The sequence below is a fragment of the Lactuca serriola genome, chromosome 2 (genome assembly GCF_051521515.1).
Source record: "Lactuca serriola cultivar US96UC23 chromosome 2, Lser_US96UC23_V15, whole genome shotgun sequence".
Classification (NCBI taxonomy): Eukaryota; Viridiplantae; Streptophyta; class Magnoliopsida; order Asterales; family Asteraceae; genus Lactuca; species Lactuca serriola.
The window spans coordinates 173369817-173385198 of NC_136409.1; the positions used below are offsets into that span (position 1 = coordinate 173369817).

Genomic DNA, 15382 nt, shown 5'->3' on the forward strand with positions numbered 1-15382 from the left:
TTGAAGGAAATGGTAGAGCAGTATCTGCGGCAGGAAGACGGCGAGGCAGCCAAGCAGGCCTACTTGAATGCCTTGGCGACCAGACATCACAACCCGGGTCACATGGATTTTCGGGGGGGGGGGGGGGGGGGGAGGGGGGGGGGGGGAATAGGCACTGTGGCCAGGCAAGAAGACCACCGACGCATTTTTGACCGTTTGTCAAGGACGACAAACGTGGTCGCCGCCCAGAAGTGTACACGGTGTCTGAGAAACAGCAGTCGAACAAGTCGCCCAAGAACTGATACTGTGAATATCACAAGAGTAAGACACACGATACGACCAACTGTTCGGTATTAAAGAAAGAGATGGAAGAGAAGCAACTCAAAGGAGATCTGGTGGAAGTAGCGCGAAGCCTGCGCGCCAAGTTTGATGCTGAAAACGCCAAGGGCACACCTCGTGAGGGGATCCAGCCCAAGGTGATATTCATGATACGAAGTAAGAGAAGCATGGAAGAATAACAGGGGGAGCAGGAGACTGCGAAACTTCCAGCACGCACACTCACATTCTCCGTACAAGACCCCCGACCGAAAGGATGGAGGGGCGACAACCCGCTGGTGATACAAGCCTCCATCAGGGATGTAACAATACATAGGGTCTATGTCGACACCGAGAGTTCGGCGGACATCATCTATGAGCATTGCTTCCGGCTCCTCCCAGACCCCTAGAAGTATAACTTACGGCCCACGACCGGGAGGCTAGTAGGATTCACCGGTCATAGCCTATGGCCGCTGGGCACAATCCACCTCTTCCTGACCATTACTAGCCACGACAAACAGTGATAGAAAACCGCCTTGATAGACTTCGTGGTTATTCGGCATGCGGCGGAACACAATATCATTCTGGGAAGAATAGCCCTCTTGAATCTGGGGGCAGTACCATCAACTATGCATGGGATCATGAAGTTCGACACCCCAATGAGCGCAGCTACGGTGCTGGCCACCCCACCTAAAGAATCGCAATGTTATACATTCATGAAGCCGGAAGAGATAACCAAAGAGACCAAGAGGCCCAAACACAACCCCGTGAAAGGGAAGGAAGTAATCAATGAAAGATACCCCGAACAGCCAGTCAGCATTGGATGCGATCTCCCAAGTCACACAAGAAGAGCGCTGGTTGACTTGCTCAAACAATACAAACATGTGTTCGCATGGACTCCTACAGACATGGTAAGTGTAGAAAGGAAGGTCATCGAGCATAAACTTGTAATTAAAACAGGCGCAAAAGAGGTTAAGCAGAAAAAGAGAGTCCAGGGAGGAGACTGTAATGGGGTAATTAATGCAGAAGTGGACAAGCTGACAGAAGCCGGGATAGTGCGGGAGGCAATATTCCCGACATGGATCGTGAACCCAGTTATGGTCCGCAAGCAAGACGGGTCGTGGCGTATGTGCATAGACTTTTCTGACTTAAATAAGGCATGCCCTAAAGATTGTTACCCCCTCCCGGAGATTGATCAGAAAGTGGAATCGTTACAAGGGTTTAAGCTAAAGTGTTTTTTGGATGCATACAAAGGGTATCATCATATTTTGATGAGCAAAGAAGATGAGGAGAAAACAGCCTTCTACACGGATCATGGCACTTTCGGCTACACTAAGATGCCTTTCGGCTTAAAGAATGCAGGGGCCATATATCAGCGCCTGGTCGACTCGATATTTGCTAAAAAAAATCGGGAGAAACATCGAGGTATATGTGGACGACATGGTGATTAAGAGCCCGCATGAAGACAAGATGTTGCAAGATATTGAGGAGACTTTCCGAACCCTAGAGGCTGTAAAGATGAAACTGAACCCAGCCAAATGTAAGTTTGGGGTGGAAGAGGGACAGTTCCTGGGATACTACGTCACCAGGCAAGGTATCCAGCCCAACCCGACCAAAGTCAATGAATTCATCGAGACACCAACCTCGAATTCCTCAGGGATGCACAGGGTCTGAATGGGAAACTTATAGCTCTAAGCAGGTTCATTTCGAAATCCGCTGACAAGGCCATGCCGTTATTCCACACATTGAAGGGATGCATTGAGAAGAGCAATTTCCAATGGACGAATGAAGCAGAAAAAGCGTTCCAAAGAATCAAGGAAGCACTACATGAATTACCCATGCTGGCCAGCCCTGTCCCTGGAGAGACGTTACAAGTGTACCTCTCAACATCAGGCGAAGCGATATCTTCAATATTGACTGTAGAAAGGGAAGGGGAACAGAGACCGGTATACTTTGTTAGTAGAGCGCTGTAAGGACCGGATGTCAACTATCCCACGCTGGAGAAGCTGGTCCTGGCGCTCGTCTATGCGGCGCGACGACTAAGGCGGTACTTTCAAGCACAGCAGATCGAGGTGCTCACGAGTTACCCCATCAAACAGATACTGCTCAAGCCGGAGACGTCGGGCCGGCTGGCGAAGTGGGCGATCGAACTGGGAGAGCACGACATAAATTACCGCCCAAGGATAAGTATCAAGGGACAAGCGCTAGCCGATTTCTTACTAGAAATTCCAGACGGAAGGGACCCGACCAAAGAGAAAGTGTGGGCAGTTGAAGGGGCCCCGGCTGATAACAGTTCATGGACTTTGTATACGGATGGGGCATCCAACAGGGAAGGCTCAGGGGCCGGGCTGATCCTGACCAGCCCGGAAGGAGAAGAGGTAACCTATGCCCTCCATTTCGATTTCCACACGTCAAACAACAAAGCGGAGTACGAAGCGCTGCTCGCAGGATTACGTCTAGCCAAGCAGATTGGTGCGAAAGCTGTAACGGCCCTAACCGACTCGAGGCTAGCAGCAAACCAGGTTAATGGGAGTTTCGAGGTAAGAGATCAGAGGATGGGCAAGTATGTAAAGATGGTGAAACAATTAGTAGGATCATTCGGGCAATTTACAATCAAGCAGATACCTAGGATTGAAAACAAGAGGGCATATGCTTTAAGTAAGTTGGCATCCACGTGCTTCGACCACCTGTCTAAAAAGGTCCTAGTAGAGGTACTCCGTGAAAGAAGTATAGACGAGCAGCAGGTGAATGCCCTAGCCCCAGCCGGGCCCACGTGGATGACACCGTTCCGGGAATACCTACAGAGGGGGTGTTGCCATATGATCATGGCGAGGCTAGGAAGATAGGTATAAAAGCGCCTTCGTACGCAATGGTTAACGGAGAATTATACAAGAAAGGGTTCACGACCCCATGACTAAAGTGTGTGGACCAAGCCAAAGGGAGAGAGATGTTACAGGAAGCACACTCAGGCCAGGTAGGTGCACACAATGGGGCACGGGCTTTAACGGGCAAGGTGTTGAGAATGGGGGTATACTGGCCAACGATACAACAAGATGCGATAGAAATGACCAAGAAATGTGGGGAGTGTCAGTCTTACGCCCCAGTCCAAGCGAAACCCCCGGTGCCACTGCATAACATATCCAGCCCGTGGCCATTCTACCAATGGGCATAGATATAGTAGGTCCATTCCCAAAAGCGCCAGGAAAGCTAAAGTATATGGTGGTGGTCGTGGACTACTTCACAAAATGGATCGAAGCGGAGCCACTGGCGTGCATATCGGGGAGACACATGATAAAATTCTTTTGGAAGAACATCATGACAAGATTTAGGACACCTAAAGTTCTTGTCAGCGATAACGGCCTACAGTTTGCTGAGAACCCGTTCAGAGAATGGTGCACCACCAAAGGGATAAGCCAACGTTTCACATCGGTAGCACACCCGCAAGCGAACGGACAGACGGAGGTATCCAATCGAACCATTATGAATGGAATCAAGAAGAGGCTGGTCAAAGCAAAAGAATTGGGCGGAGGAGATACCGATGGTGTTGTGGTCGTACAGAACTACACCACGAACAAGCACGAAGGAAACCCCTTTCAGCCTGACGTATGGGACAGAGGCCATGCTTCCCAAGGAGGTGGCAGTGAACACATTGAGGTGGCCAACAAGGATGAGGAAAGCAATGCACAAGACCTAAGGATAAACCTGGATATCCTAGAGGAAAAGCGTGAAAAATCCGGAATGCGCCAAGCTGCATACAAGCATGCAATAGAAAGGTACTACAATCAAAGAGTAAAGGAAAAAAGCGTTCAAAGTTGGTGAATATGTTTTGAGGAAAAATGAAGCAAGCCGAGCCCAGCCCCAAGGCAAGTTGGGCCCAACATGGGAAGGCCCTTATAGAGTCACAGAAGCAAACAGGAATGGCGCATATGTGTTAGAAACAATGGAAGGAAGGCAGATTCAAAGAACGTGGAACGCTAGGAACTTGAAGAAGTATTTCTTTTAAACAAGAAAGAGGGAAAGAGACGCAATCCCAGCTGATCAATGTGCTGCTTAGTGTAGCACATCCCAAGTACTTAGAGTACATATGTCCATGCTTAGTGACATGAGTTTAATACTTAGTGTATTTAAAAGTCCGCGGTCTGATGGGATTAAAATAACTTTTAATCTATGAAGATCGATTAGATCTTGAACAAGTATATGAATATGAAACAGCAAGAACACAATATTAAAAACAAAGCAGAACGCAATATTAAGAACAAAACAGCTTGAATCAATCGTGTCGAATGATTAAATAAAATCCTTAGAAGAGCTCGATTAAGAACATCAACTGTAAAGGATTGGAAGATTACAAGAACGATTACTGGAAAATATTGTACTCTTGATAAATCGCTATATCGATAATCTCTAGAATCTTAACCTAATATGCATGCAAGCATTAACTTAAATACTATACATAAAAGGCTCTCGGTTGGACAGGCCCAAACCGGAGAATAAAAGGCTAATCTAACGAGCCCAAAAGACGCAACATCAAAACTCTTTTCAGCCCAACAATCTCCCCCTTTGCGTCAATTTGGAGCGAGACCTTCACTTCCTACTTGGGCCGGCGGCTGAAGCTGGTACCTTCTTCTTCACAGTACTAAACAGACACTTGGTTATGGAAAGGATGGTCTGTCTAAACCGGATGTACCAATTGATCATATCATTGAAGTACTTGATATCATCAGCCGAATTGTCTTTACACTGCTTGATGATGAATAAGATGTGCTCCAAGCAAGTTGTAGTGTAAAGATGTTTGTCAGCTAAAGCGAAGAGACATTTCTGTCCTTCGGCTCTAGTGAACATCACAGAGTTTCGCCTCGAATCTATCTTGCCCATTTGCATTTGATTCAGATCACTGGCCGATCCCATAGGTTTGACTTTCGGTTTCTTCTTAAAAACTGTGGCAACCTCCTGATCCATTAGGGCCACCTCCATGATATAGCATGCCAGCATCCTTTTGACATGGTCTAAGATGGGACCATATTCGGATTTGTTTGTCAGCAGGATGTTGTACAAGACTATCCAATCATGAGGGTTCAGATTGGGCAGATCCGCCAGAGAGATCATGTGAGCAGTTCTTGCAGATCCTCGGATAAGCTTGAACTTGACATTTGTGAATCTCCCCACGGCAAAAGGCTTCATCACCCGAACATTGACAATCTTCTGGGCGCTCCATGTAAGGTATTGAGGTCGAGCGGCCTCCAGGTAGAAGTCAATGAGCTCCCTGTCAAGCTCATCGTTCGGATGCGGGACTTCAAAGATGTTGGAGAAGGCGTGGAAGATGAACGCCTTTCGAGTCAGTGGCATATCGAACTGCGAATCGATGGTGTTGTTGCAGTCGAACGATATCACCGACTCGAGCCATAGTATGCTTGGAGTCTCTATGGCCTCTTTTATCAAACGATCCCTGGTCCAGGCAGGGAAGAGCAGCTTTCGGCTCTCAAGGAGATCGTGGGCTTCTTTTTGCTTTCGTTCGGCTTCTTCAGCCTCACGCGCCACACGACTGGCATCACCTTCAGCATTGCGACTGTTCTTTCTTTTTAACATGTCCGCAATGGTCTCCTTGTCTTCATCTTCATCTTCATCTCCATCCTCTGCTATGTTTTTACCCTTGTTCTTCACACCCGAACCCGAGGCATGACCAGTTGAGGGTGGTTCGGTTGTGTGAGTAGCTTTGGAGGACGGAGGTGGTTTCGATCCTTTCTTCTCTTCTCCCCCTTGTTTCGGAATGGACACGAAACTCGGCAGGCCTTCAATTTTGCTTAAGAGGTCCATGGCCGGGGAGAGCTTTTCAGCGAGGGTGCGCCTCACCGAATGATTAAGGATGGGGTCGTGTGCTTCCAGGATGTTGGATAGAGCGGCGTGGACATCCGAAACACACGTCTTTATGACTTCCCTCTCGGATCGAAGAGCTTCCAATTGTTCTTGAGAGTTGGAAAGCTGCGTGCTCTTGACCTTTAGGGCAGTTGTTTTACTTTCCAGAACGTCCATCAGAGAGTTCTCTGCCGCAAGATCCTCTTGTAGTTTTGCCAGACGGGCATCGATGGAGGCACGGAGTGCCGAGTTGTCGTCGCTGATATTTTGTCGGAGGGTAGCGAACGAAGTCAACTCCGTCGAGACGAACTTGGCCAATTGCTGAACAATCGGTTCAAGAGTCGTCTTTGTGGCATTGGCGCTTTCCTGCAGAGACTTTAGCAGGGCAGAAGCGTCGGAGAATAGTTTATCGACTTTTTCGGTCGCTGCCTCACAGGATCGGGTGGAGGCGTCTATCGCAGCAGTAGCTGAGGCCACTGAGTCTTGTTGAGCCCTGGAGAAGGCATCAACGATCTTCTGAAGGGCAGCTTCAGATAAGGATGACTGCTGGTTGGAAGAGGAGGCGAGAAGTTGATCAACCTTCTCGTTAAGCTCGCGGAGATGCTTCTTTGTCACTGGAGCATCATCCTCCTCATCACTCTGAACTTGAAACGGACTATAGTAGACCGAATCAAAGTTCATGTGATCACCACCAAGGTATTGATCATCTCCATCGGAGGCGTCTTCTGTAGATTGAGGTGGTGGTGAAGCTGGGGGTGTTGTGGGTTTGGTTGGTTCAGGTTGAGTGGGTGGGGGGTTAGTTTCGGGTGGTGGTGGTGGTGTATGGGTTTCGGTTTGTGGAGGTTCGGTTACGGGAGGGGTTTCGGTTACAGGTGGTGTTTCGGTTGATGTGGTGAATATGGGTGGGGGTATAGGGAATGAGGTTGGTGGTATAGTAGGGTTTATGGTGGGAATGGAAATAGGTATTGTGGGTGGAGGGGAAGGAACTGGGGATTGGTGAAGTTCCATCTCCGGGGTTGGGGACCGAGGGGGTGTGTTGCCTCGTTGTGGAGATTCGTCTCCTTGTGAGCCCTCAGATTCCGAACTCCCACCTTCGGATTCGCTTGAAGAGGAGGGTATGAGGAGCTTTCGCTTCGGTTGGGTCTTCCTCCTTTTCGGTTGTGGGGATGAAGCAGCCTTCGGTTGTTTGCGCTTCTTGGGAGAAGGTTTTGGGGCTTTGGATGGTTTCTTCCCCTTGTCTGCCTTCTTACCCCTGGCCACCGGTTTGTCGGCATCATGAATCGAGCGCAGCATGTCCGGTGTCAGTTCCCTCGGACCAGATGGCCCTAACTCCTTGATCGCCTTGATCATACTGCTGTCTGAAGGCACACTTCCATACATAGTCTCTGGGATGGAGCCAATGAAGGAGAATTTTGATGCATCCGAGACGATGATCTTCTTGGTATGGAACGTACCAATAGAAGACATCGATGCACCATCAGCAGTTGGGACATCAAACCTGTCCATAGCCCATCTTGTGATCAAGATCCAGAACCGGGCCAGCGACACCTCGGAGTGTCGAGAAGTAGAAGAGAGGCTCTGAAGCAGCTGTTGCCAGAGGACAAACCCATAATCTAGGTTTATCCTATTGTACACTCCGTACATGATAGAAAGAAAAAGACGACTTGCACCGTCAGATCCTGAGCTCCTCTCTGACAGTCCCTTGAAGAGAACTGTAAATAACCCATTCCACTGGGGCGGTAGGCATGACTTCTTGAACCTGGCGACGGAGGTGAGAACTTCCGTGTAGCCCATGTTGTAGAACATGTTGTAGAACATTCCAACCGGAATCGTCTCCGGGTTAACTCGCGATGAGTCAGTGGCAAACCCTAACAACGTGCAGAAACGGGGGCGAGAAATGGAAGTCTTGTGATCTCCCACTTCAAAGAATACCCGGTCGACGCCCTTGTCGTAGTAGGCCGTCGCATAGACCTGAGATAGAGCCACCAGTGGCACCGTTTCAATTCTGGACAATGCAGGAGCAAGCTGGGAGTATTTGAGACATTCGATAACCGGCGACATGTAGGAATCGTACGCCAGTGGGTTGAGATCAATCACCAGGCATTGCTGAGGTCGGATGGGAAGAATCTGAGAAGTAGCATGGACGGAAGAGGATTCAGCCATTGTTTCAGGTTTGGAGAAGAAGATAACCGGGAGAGAGTTTGGAAGTATTTTTGCTTTGGAAATTATGGGGCAGTAAAGAGGTAAAAGGTGGTGTTGATGGGTTTTTATAGTAGGTGATAGGAGAGAGAAAAATCGTTTCAAATCTCTTATGGAAATACGAAACGGGTTTTTTGGAGTGACTGATTGGTGACAGTTGGGACGTGCGATGATCACGTAGGAGAGAGAGTGTCAGATTCCTAGGATCACGCCGCCCAATAAGCGTCAGTTCAGAGAAAGAAATCGTTTCCATTTCCACACGCGCCTGTAACTTCAGAGATATGACGCTTCGACATTGCACACGCGTCCTCAAGTGTCAGAAAAAGCGCGGCCGTTTCAAATTCACGCGCCCTCCTTTTTACCGTCGTTTGAATTTCTATCCTTTGAACTCCCGCCGCGTCAGCAACCTTTTGTCTTATCCCCTTTTAAACGGCTGTTTCCAATTAATGATCCACGTGGCTAATTTTTGACCACAACTTCATTTGTAACCATCCAGTAAATATCCAGCCTGTAAAATAATTAGTAACGGAATTTTTGAAAATCTTGGATTTTCGTGCAAAGAGTGTGAAAAAAAAATAAAGAAGTAAAGCAACTCTTTTTAGGATTATCTGTGATGTCAATAATGACACGAAACTGATGATCCCGGGCACGAATCTCTTCCTTCAAGGTCAAGAGAGACCTCAAAGTGTTAGTGTGGAATCCCGTTGAATTACGATCAAACATTTATTAATAGATGTTGAAAGGCTTCTTTTAATAAGGCTAATTAAGGGTGGTTTCACTTTGATTCAACAATTCAATTCTTGATATAAGAACGAATGTGAACAAAGTACTTGTGAGACCAGTGTAGTCTGTTGAACAAGTAGGTTTGAGTTGATTTTGTAGTGGCTTGGATTAATATGAAATCTCAGATAATAATTTAAAACTGGATCCCTTGGGAAGAAATGTCATGGTGTGTAACAATTTCATTGGAACCACGCAAAAAGAAAAGAAATTGAGATTTCATGAAGATACATTCGTCAATTCATTGGTGAAAACTTGATCAAGTTAATTGGTCACCGTCAATTCGTTGGTGTTGAATTTTGGGTTTCACTCAACTCGTAGTGGCACGAAGCTAAGATCATAAACACAGATGTTGTGTAACCATAAACCTCAGTGGTAGTTTCTGAGAGTCTCAAGGGTTACAGTGATGAAACGAATGTTATGGAGAAGTGTAATGGAGATGGTGAAAGAAGACATAGTACCTCTGCTGCGACCAAAAGGACCAAGCAGGAGACTCTGAACTCATGTGAGAAAAGAGTGAGGTAGCTCACGATTAGAATAAATGAGTTAGCCTTATTGGGAAGACAAGGTTTGTGTATACCAGGTCATGAAGGCTATTATTCAAATTCTTATGAGGCTTGGGACACATACAGCAGCATGCTTCTAGGGACACTTAAGTAATTTATCAAATATATCCTCATGAACAAACGAGCACAAAAAGAAACAGGAAAGAAAATATTTTTGGAGTTTTTGAAATTTATATATGAAAAAAATAATAAAAATAAATAATAATAAAAAAAATTAAAAATAAGACCTAAAAAAAATTATAAAAGAGTAAAAAAAAAAAACAATTAAAAAAAACTTGGAAAAAGATTGAAAAACCGAACCCGAGCGTTCGGTTGGTTTCGGTTCAGGAAAATTTTGAAAAACCGAACCCGAACCTTCGGTTGGTTTCGGTTCCACAAAATGTTGAAAAACCGAACCCGAACCTTCGGTTGGTTTCGGTTCCACAAAATTTTGAAAAACCGAACCCGAACCTTCGGTTGGTTTCGGTTCCACAAAATTTTGAAAAACCGAACCCGAACCTTCTGGAGGTTTCGGTTTTGGCAAATTTTTAAGAAACCAAGGAGTTTAGATATGCAATATGAAAAAAAACTTTTTACACAAAGAAAAACAAATTTTGCACAAGAAATATACAACACAGAGAAACTACCTTTGAAGTAATGAGCGAGTGAAATGGTTGAACCGAACCCGAACGTTCGGTTGGTTTCGCTTCTTACGTTTGAGATTGAGAGGTAGTGTGAGGTACTGACTCTGATTCCATCATTCCTAGTCCTTGCAATATTTTATTGAACGATGCTTCTGGAAGAGCTTTGGTAAAGACGTCAGCCAGTTGATCAGTGGTTCTTACGAAGTGAACTTCGACATTTCCATCTTCCACATGATCTTTGATGAAGTGATACCTCAGTGCTATGTGTTTGGTTTTAGAGTGTTGCACCGAGTTATGACAGATCCTAATTGCACTTTCAGAGTCACAATATAGAGGGATCTTCTTCATATTGAGTCCATAGTCTCGAAGTTGACTCTGGATCCAAATCACTTGTGATGTGCAGGATGCAGCGGCAATGTATTCCGCTTCAGCAGTAGACAGCGACACACATGTTTGTTTCTTGGATTGCCAGCTGACCAACTTCCCATCAAGAAATTGACAGCCACCAGTTGTGCTTTTGCGGTCGAGTCCACATCCTCCAAGGTCAGCATCAGAATAGGCTTGAACGAAGAAGCCTGAATTGGATGGATACCATAGACCTAAGGAGGCGGTTCGCTTGAGATAGCGTAGGATGTTCTTCACTGCCAGCATGTGAGGTTCGCGTGGGTTAGCCTGAAATCGAGCACAATAACACACAGAAAACATGATATCAGGCCTGCTAGCAGTTAGATACATCAGTGAGCCTATCATTTGACGATAGAGTGTGATGTCGACAGCCGGTTTATCTAGTGAAGGGGTAAGTCTGGTGCCGAATGCCATTGGGACTTTGACTTTTGAGTCTCCCATCATGCCAAACTTTGCTAGGAGAGTCTTCGTGTAAGCTTCCTGATTGATAAAGATGCCTTCGGGTCCTTGTCTTATGTTTAAACCAAGGAAAAAGTTAATAGGACCCATTGAGCTCATTTCAAACTTAGTCTCCATCAACTTTCTGAATTCAGCTGTTAAGCTGGGATTCGTGGAGCCAAAGATGATGTCATCGACATAAATTTGAACTATCATAAGGTGGTTACCTTCCTTTTTGCGAAAGAAGGTTGGGTCAACCGAACCTTGTTTGAATTTGGACATCTTTAAAAATTTTGTAAGCGTTTCATACCAGGCTCTCGGAGCTTGTTTGAGGCCGTACACAGCTTTATCCAGAATGTAGCAATGATTTGGATGCTTTTCATTCACGAACCCAGGAGGTTGCTCCACATACACAGTTTCTTCAAGTTCTCCATTGAGAAATGCACACTTGACGTCCATTTGGAAGACCTCAAAGTTTTTGTGAGCAGCATAGGCCAGAAATATTCTAACCGATTCTAGCCTAGCTACTGGAGCGAACGTCTCTTCGTAATCTATCCCTTCCTCCTGACAGTATCCCTTGACAACCAGACGAGCCTTGTTCCTTATGACATTACCTTCCTTGTCCATTTTGTTTCTAAAAACCCATTTAAGACCAACAACCGAAGCATCTGGAGGAGTTGGAATGAGGCGCCATACTTTGTTCCTTTCGAACTCGTTCAGTTCGTCTTGCATAGCTTGAACCCAATCAGAGTGATCGAGGGCAGTGTTCACTGTCTTCGGTTCAACTTTTGATACAAATGAGTTAAACATACAAAACTCAACCTTTGAGAATAAGGATGTCTATTTTGCCTTCAGTTGAGATCGGGTCAGAACCTTTTCAGATACATCACCAACTACTTGAGAGATAGGATGATCTCTAGTCCATTTTGTAAGAGGAGGGTAATTCGGATCGAAGGTTGGATCTAGTTCAGCGTTGATCATCTCTTCTGGCTCAGATTGACTATCAAAATCAAGCATCATATCATCATGCTCCCCCTCAATTGATGAGTCTTGAGAAACATGAGGTTCAGGGGTTTCTTGCGGTGCTGGACTTTCAGGCATTGAAGCACCTTCGTTTGGAGGGGCACCTTCGGTTGGAGAGGTACCTTCGGTTGGTGAAGGATCTTCGGGAGAAGAGGTAGAGCTTTGCTCCCCCTCGACATGAGAACTTAGCTCCCCCTCGACTGAAGCATTGTTGGTTGGAGAGTCATCAGTGGGCGATTCTCCTTCATGCATTCTTCTTGCAACATCTTCGACAATCTGCTTCATATGATCTATTTTGTTGTCAGCTGCACCTGCTTCGGAGAGAGAAGCTTTTTCCGGTTCGTCAAATAGTTCCAGAAATTTCTCGTACAAATTGGCGATTGAGACTGTGACTTGGCCAGTTTGAGGAAATATTTCCCCGGCATCTATGGCCTGTAGCTTCTTGACGTAGTTATCGTCGAAGGTCACATAGTATGTCTCTTCAATCCTTCTTGATCGTTTGTTTAGGACCCTGTACGCCTTGGATGTGAGTGAGTAACCCAGAAAGATTCCCTCGTCAGCTTTGACATCAAACTTGTTGCGGTGTTCTTTAGAGTTAAAGATGAAACACCTTGAGCCAAAAACGTGGAAAAATTTCACATTGGGCTTCCTGTTGTTTAATATCTCATATGGTGTGAGCGTGAATCGCTTGTTGAGATAGGACCTGTTTTGTGTATAACAAGCAGCAGAAATAGCATCAGCCCAAAAATAAAGAGGTAAGGAAGCGAAACTTAACATAGTTCGGGCAGCTTCACACAGAGATCGGTTTCGTCTTTCGACTATCCCGTTCTGCTGTGGTGTGTAGGGAGCTGAGAAATTATGACTAATTCCCTTTTCTGCAAGAAACTCTTCAAACTCCCTGTTCTTGAATTCAAGACCATTGTCGCTTCTGATGTTTCGAACGACCTTCTTGAGCTGGACTTCAATTTGCTTGATAAACACTTTCAGCTTTTGAGTCGCTTCAGATTTGAGCTTTAGAAAGAACACCCATGTAAATCGAGAGAAGTCATCAACGATAACAAGAATGTACTTGCGACCACCGATGCTTTCAATAGATGAAGGACCACACAAATCGATATGAAGTAATTCGAGTGGTTCAACAACTTTTGTGTTAATTACGGATGGGTGACTTTGACGACTCTGCTTTCCCATTTCGCATGCAGCACATAAATGCTCTCTGTCAAACTTGAGCAATGGAAGACCCCTAACATGACTTCCAGTGACAAGTCGGTTGATATCTTTGAAATTGAGATGATAGAGTCTTCTGTGCCACAACCAGCTTTCGTCGGATTGAGCTTTTGATAGCAGACATATGGCTGGGTTTCCTTTGATGGGTTTCATGTTCAGAGGAAACATTTCACCCTTTCGCTCTGACTTCAGAATCACTTTCTTTGTCTTTTTCTCTATGATTTCAGAACCTTCATCATCGAATGAAACTTTGAGACCTGTACCTCCGACAAGCTGAGATACACTGATGAGGTTGTGTTGAAGTCCTTCCACATAGGCCACCTTCCTTATGGTAAAATCACCATTCGTTATCATCCCATATCCCTTTATGGTGCCGAAAGAGTTATTTCCAAACTTAACGTTGCCACCATTTGCAAGAGATCTGTATTCCCTGAGCTCTTCTTTCCTCCCTGTCATGTGACGCGAGCAGCCACTGTCGATGTACCATTCTTCGTCAAACTGCTCGTCACTTATAACCTGCAAAAATTAAGCAGATTTAGGAACCCAAAGTTTCTTGGGTCCATGTGAGATTTTCATGGGAACGGGAATAGTAAGAGAGATGTCAACTAGATATGTTCTTTTAATTAGAGTTGTTTCATCTTTCTTTTTAATGGTAAAGACTTTTATTTTATTGACATTAGGGATGTTCGTTTTGGACTCAGGTTTGGATTCATCGACCTTCTGCTTTCCCTTCTGTTCAGCAGATGGATGAGGTTTTTGAGAACCAACGGAATTAGCGTTAGAGCAAGATGGAGATGAATGGTTGGAAGTAGAAGAACGAGAAGAATTAGGAAGAGAGGATTTGGATTTGGATGGAGATGTCTTCCTTGCTGATGACTCTAGGTGACCCTTTTGCTTTTGATCGTTGGTGGGGTAAACCTTTGAGTCTTGTTCTCTTTTGACTTCAGAGCCGAACCTCTGTGTTCGGTTGGAGTTGTTCTTGGAACCGAACCTTTGGTTTCGGTTGAAATCCTTTTTAGAACCGAACCTTGACTTTCGGTTGGTATCTTCTTGCGAACCGAACCTTAGCTTTCGGTTGGTATTTTCTTGTGAACCGAACCTTGGCTTTCGGTTGGAGGAACTTTCAGGCTTTCGTACAGGATTGTTTTCATACTTCAGATTCTTGTCCTTGTGTGTATAGTATGCGTTCTGGGAGTGCCAGAATTGTTTCCTTTCAGAAAGATTTTTCCTGTATCTTTGGTTCCTCTCTATCTTCTTATCCCTCATCTGCTTAGGTTGATGATGAACGTTCGCTCTTGTTTTTGCTGTCACTTTGACTGATTCCTTTTGAACTTCAGGAGTTTTTCTTTGAGCAGAGGGAACAGATGGAATATCTGAAGAAGATTCAGTTTGCCCTGAGGAAGTGGAAGGAGTATCTGATGAAGTTTCGCTTCGAGCTGTAGGTGTTGAAGGAATGTCTTCTTTTGCTAAACGATCATCCTCTTGAGGAATTTCTTTGGTACCACTGGTGCTTGGTTCACTGAAATTATCGGGCTTGTTCAAGGGTTCAGGTATATATCTCCCTTTTCTCATCCAAGAGGTTCTTTCAGACAGGCCGGCGGTTTCGTTTCCATTATCAATAGGAGCTTCCCAGAAATACTCATCACAGCCATCAGCATTGTCTTCGTTAACAATAGCTGTGAGTTCAGCTGTTTGATGTTCGGTTACTCCAGTTACCTTGTATACCTGATTTGGAGTGGTCCTGACTTTTTGATACACAACAGCTTTTTCTACTAATTTCAGGGACTTTTGTTGGTACAATCTAGCGAATTCCACAGAATTTTCAGAAATAAGATTTTTGTGGTTTTCAGTTTCGCTTTTAACAAATTCTGAGCAGTCAACCGTATCCTCTACAGAAATTTCACTCATGTTTTCGTCCTCGTTAAGCTCAGATGCATTTTCAACATCGATTTTGTTTTCTGAGCTTACATTGGC

The 15382-nt window shown here is 45.3% G+C and overlaps 1 protein-coding gene across 1 annotated transcript; it reads left to right on the forward strand.

Moving 5' to 3' along the window:
- The first annotated feature begins 2021 nt into the window (after window positions 1–2021).
- LOC145089796 (uncharacterized) lies at window positions 2022–3140 on the forward strand. The gene is made up of 2 exons (XM_079028191.1): window positions 2022–2240; window positions 2394–3140. The coding sequence occupies exons 1-2, from the start codon at window positions 2022–2024 to the stop codon at window positions 3138–3140; spliced, it is 966 nt and encodes a 321-aa protein (XP_078884317.1).
- The last annotated feature ends 12242 nt before the right edge of the window (window positions 3141–15382 follow it).

What these genes read in the sequence shown, in the direction of transcription:
- LOC145089796 (XM_079028191.1), top strand. Translation starts at nt 2,022, where the DNA reads ATGCCGTTATTCCACACATTGAAGGGATGCATTGAGAAGAGCAATTTC. An exon ending in GGGAAGGGGAACAGAGACCG is followed by an intron (nt 2,241 to 2,393) that starts GTATACTTTGTT and finishes CCCATCAAACAG; the next exon opens with ATACTGCTCAAGCCGGAGAC.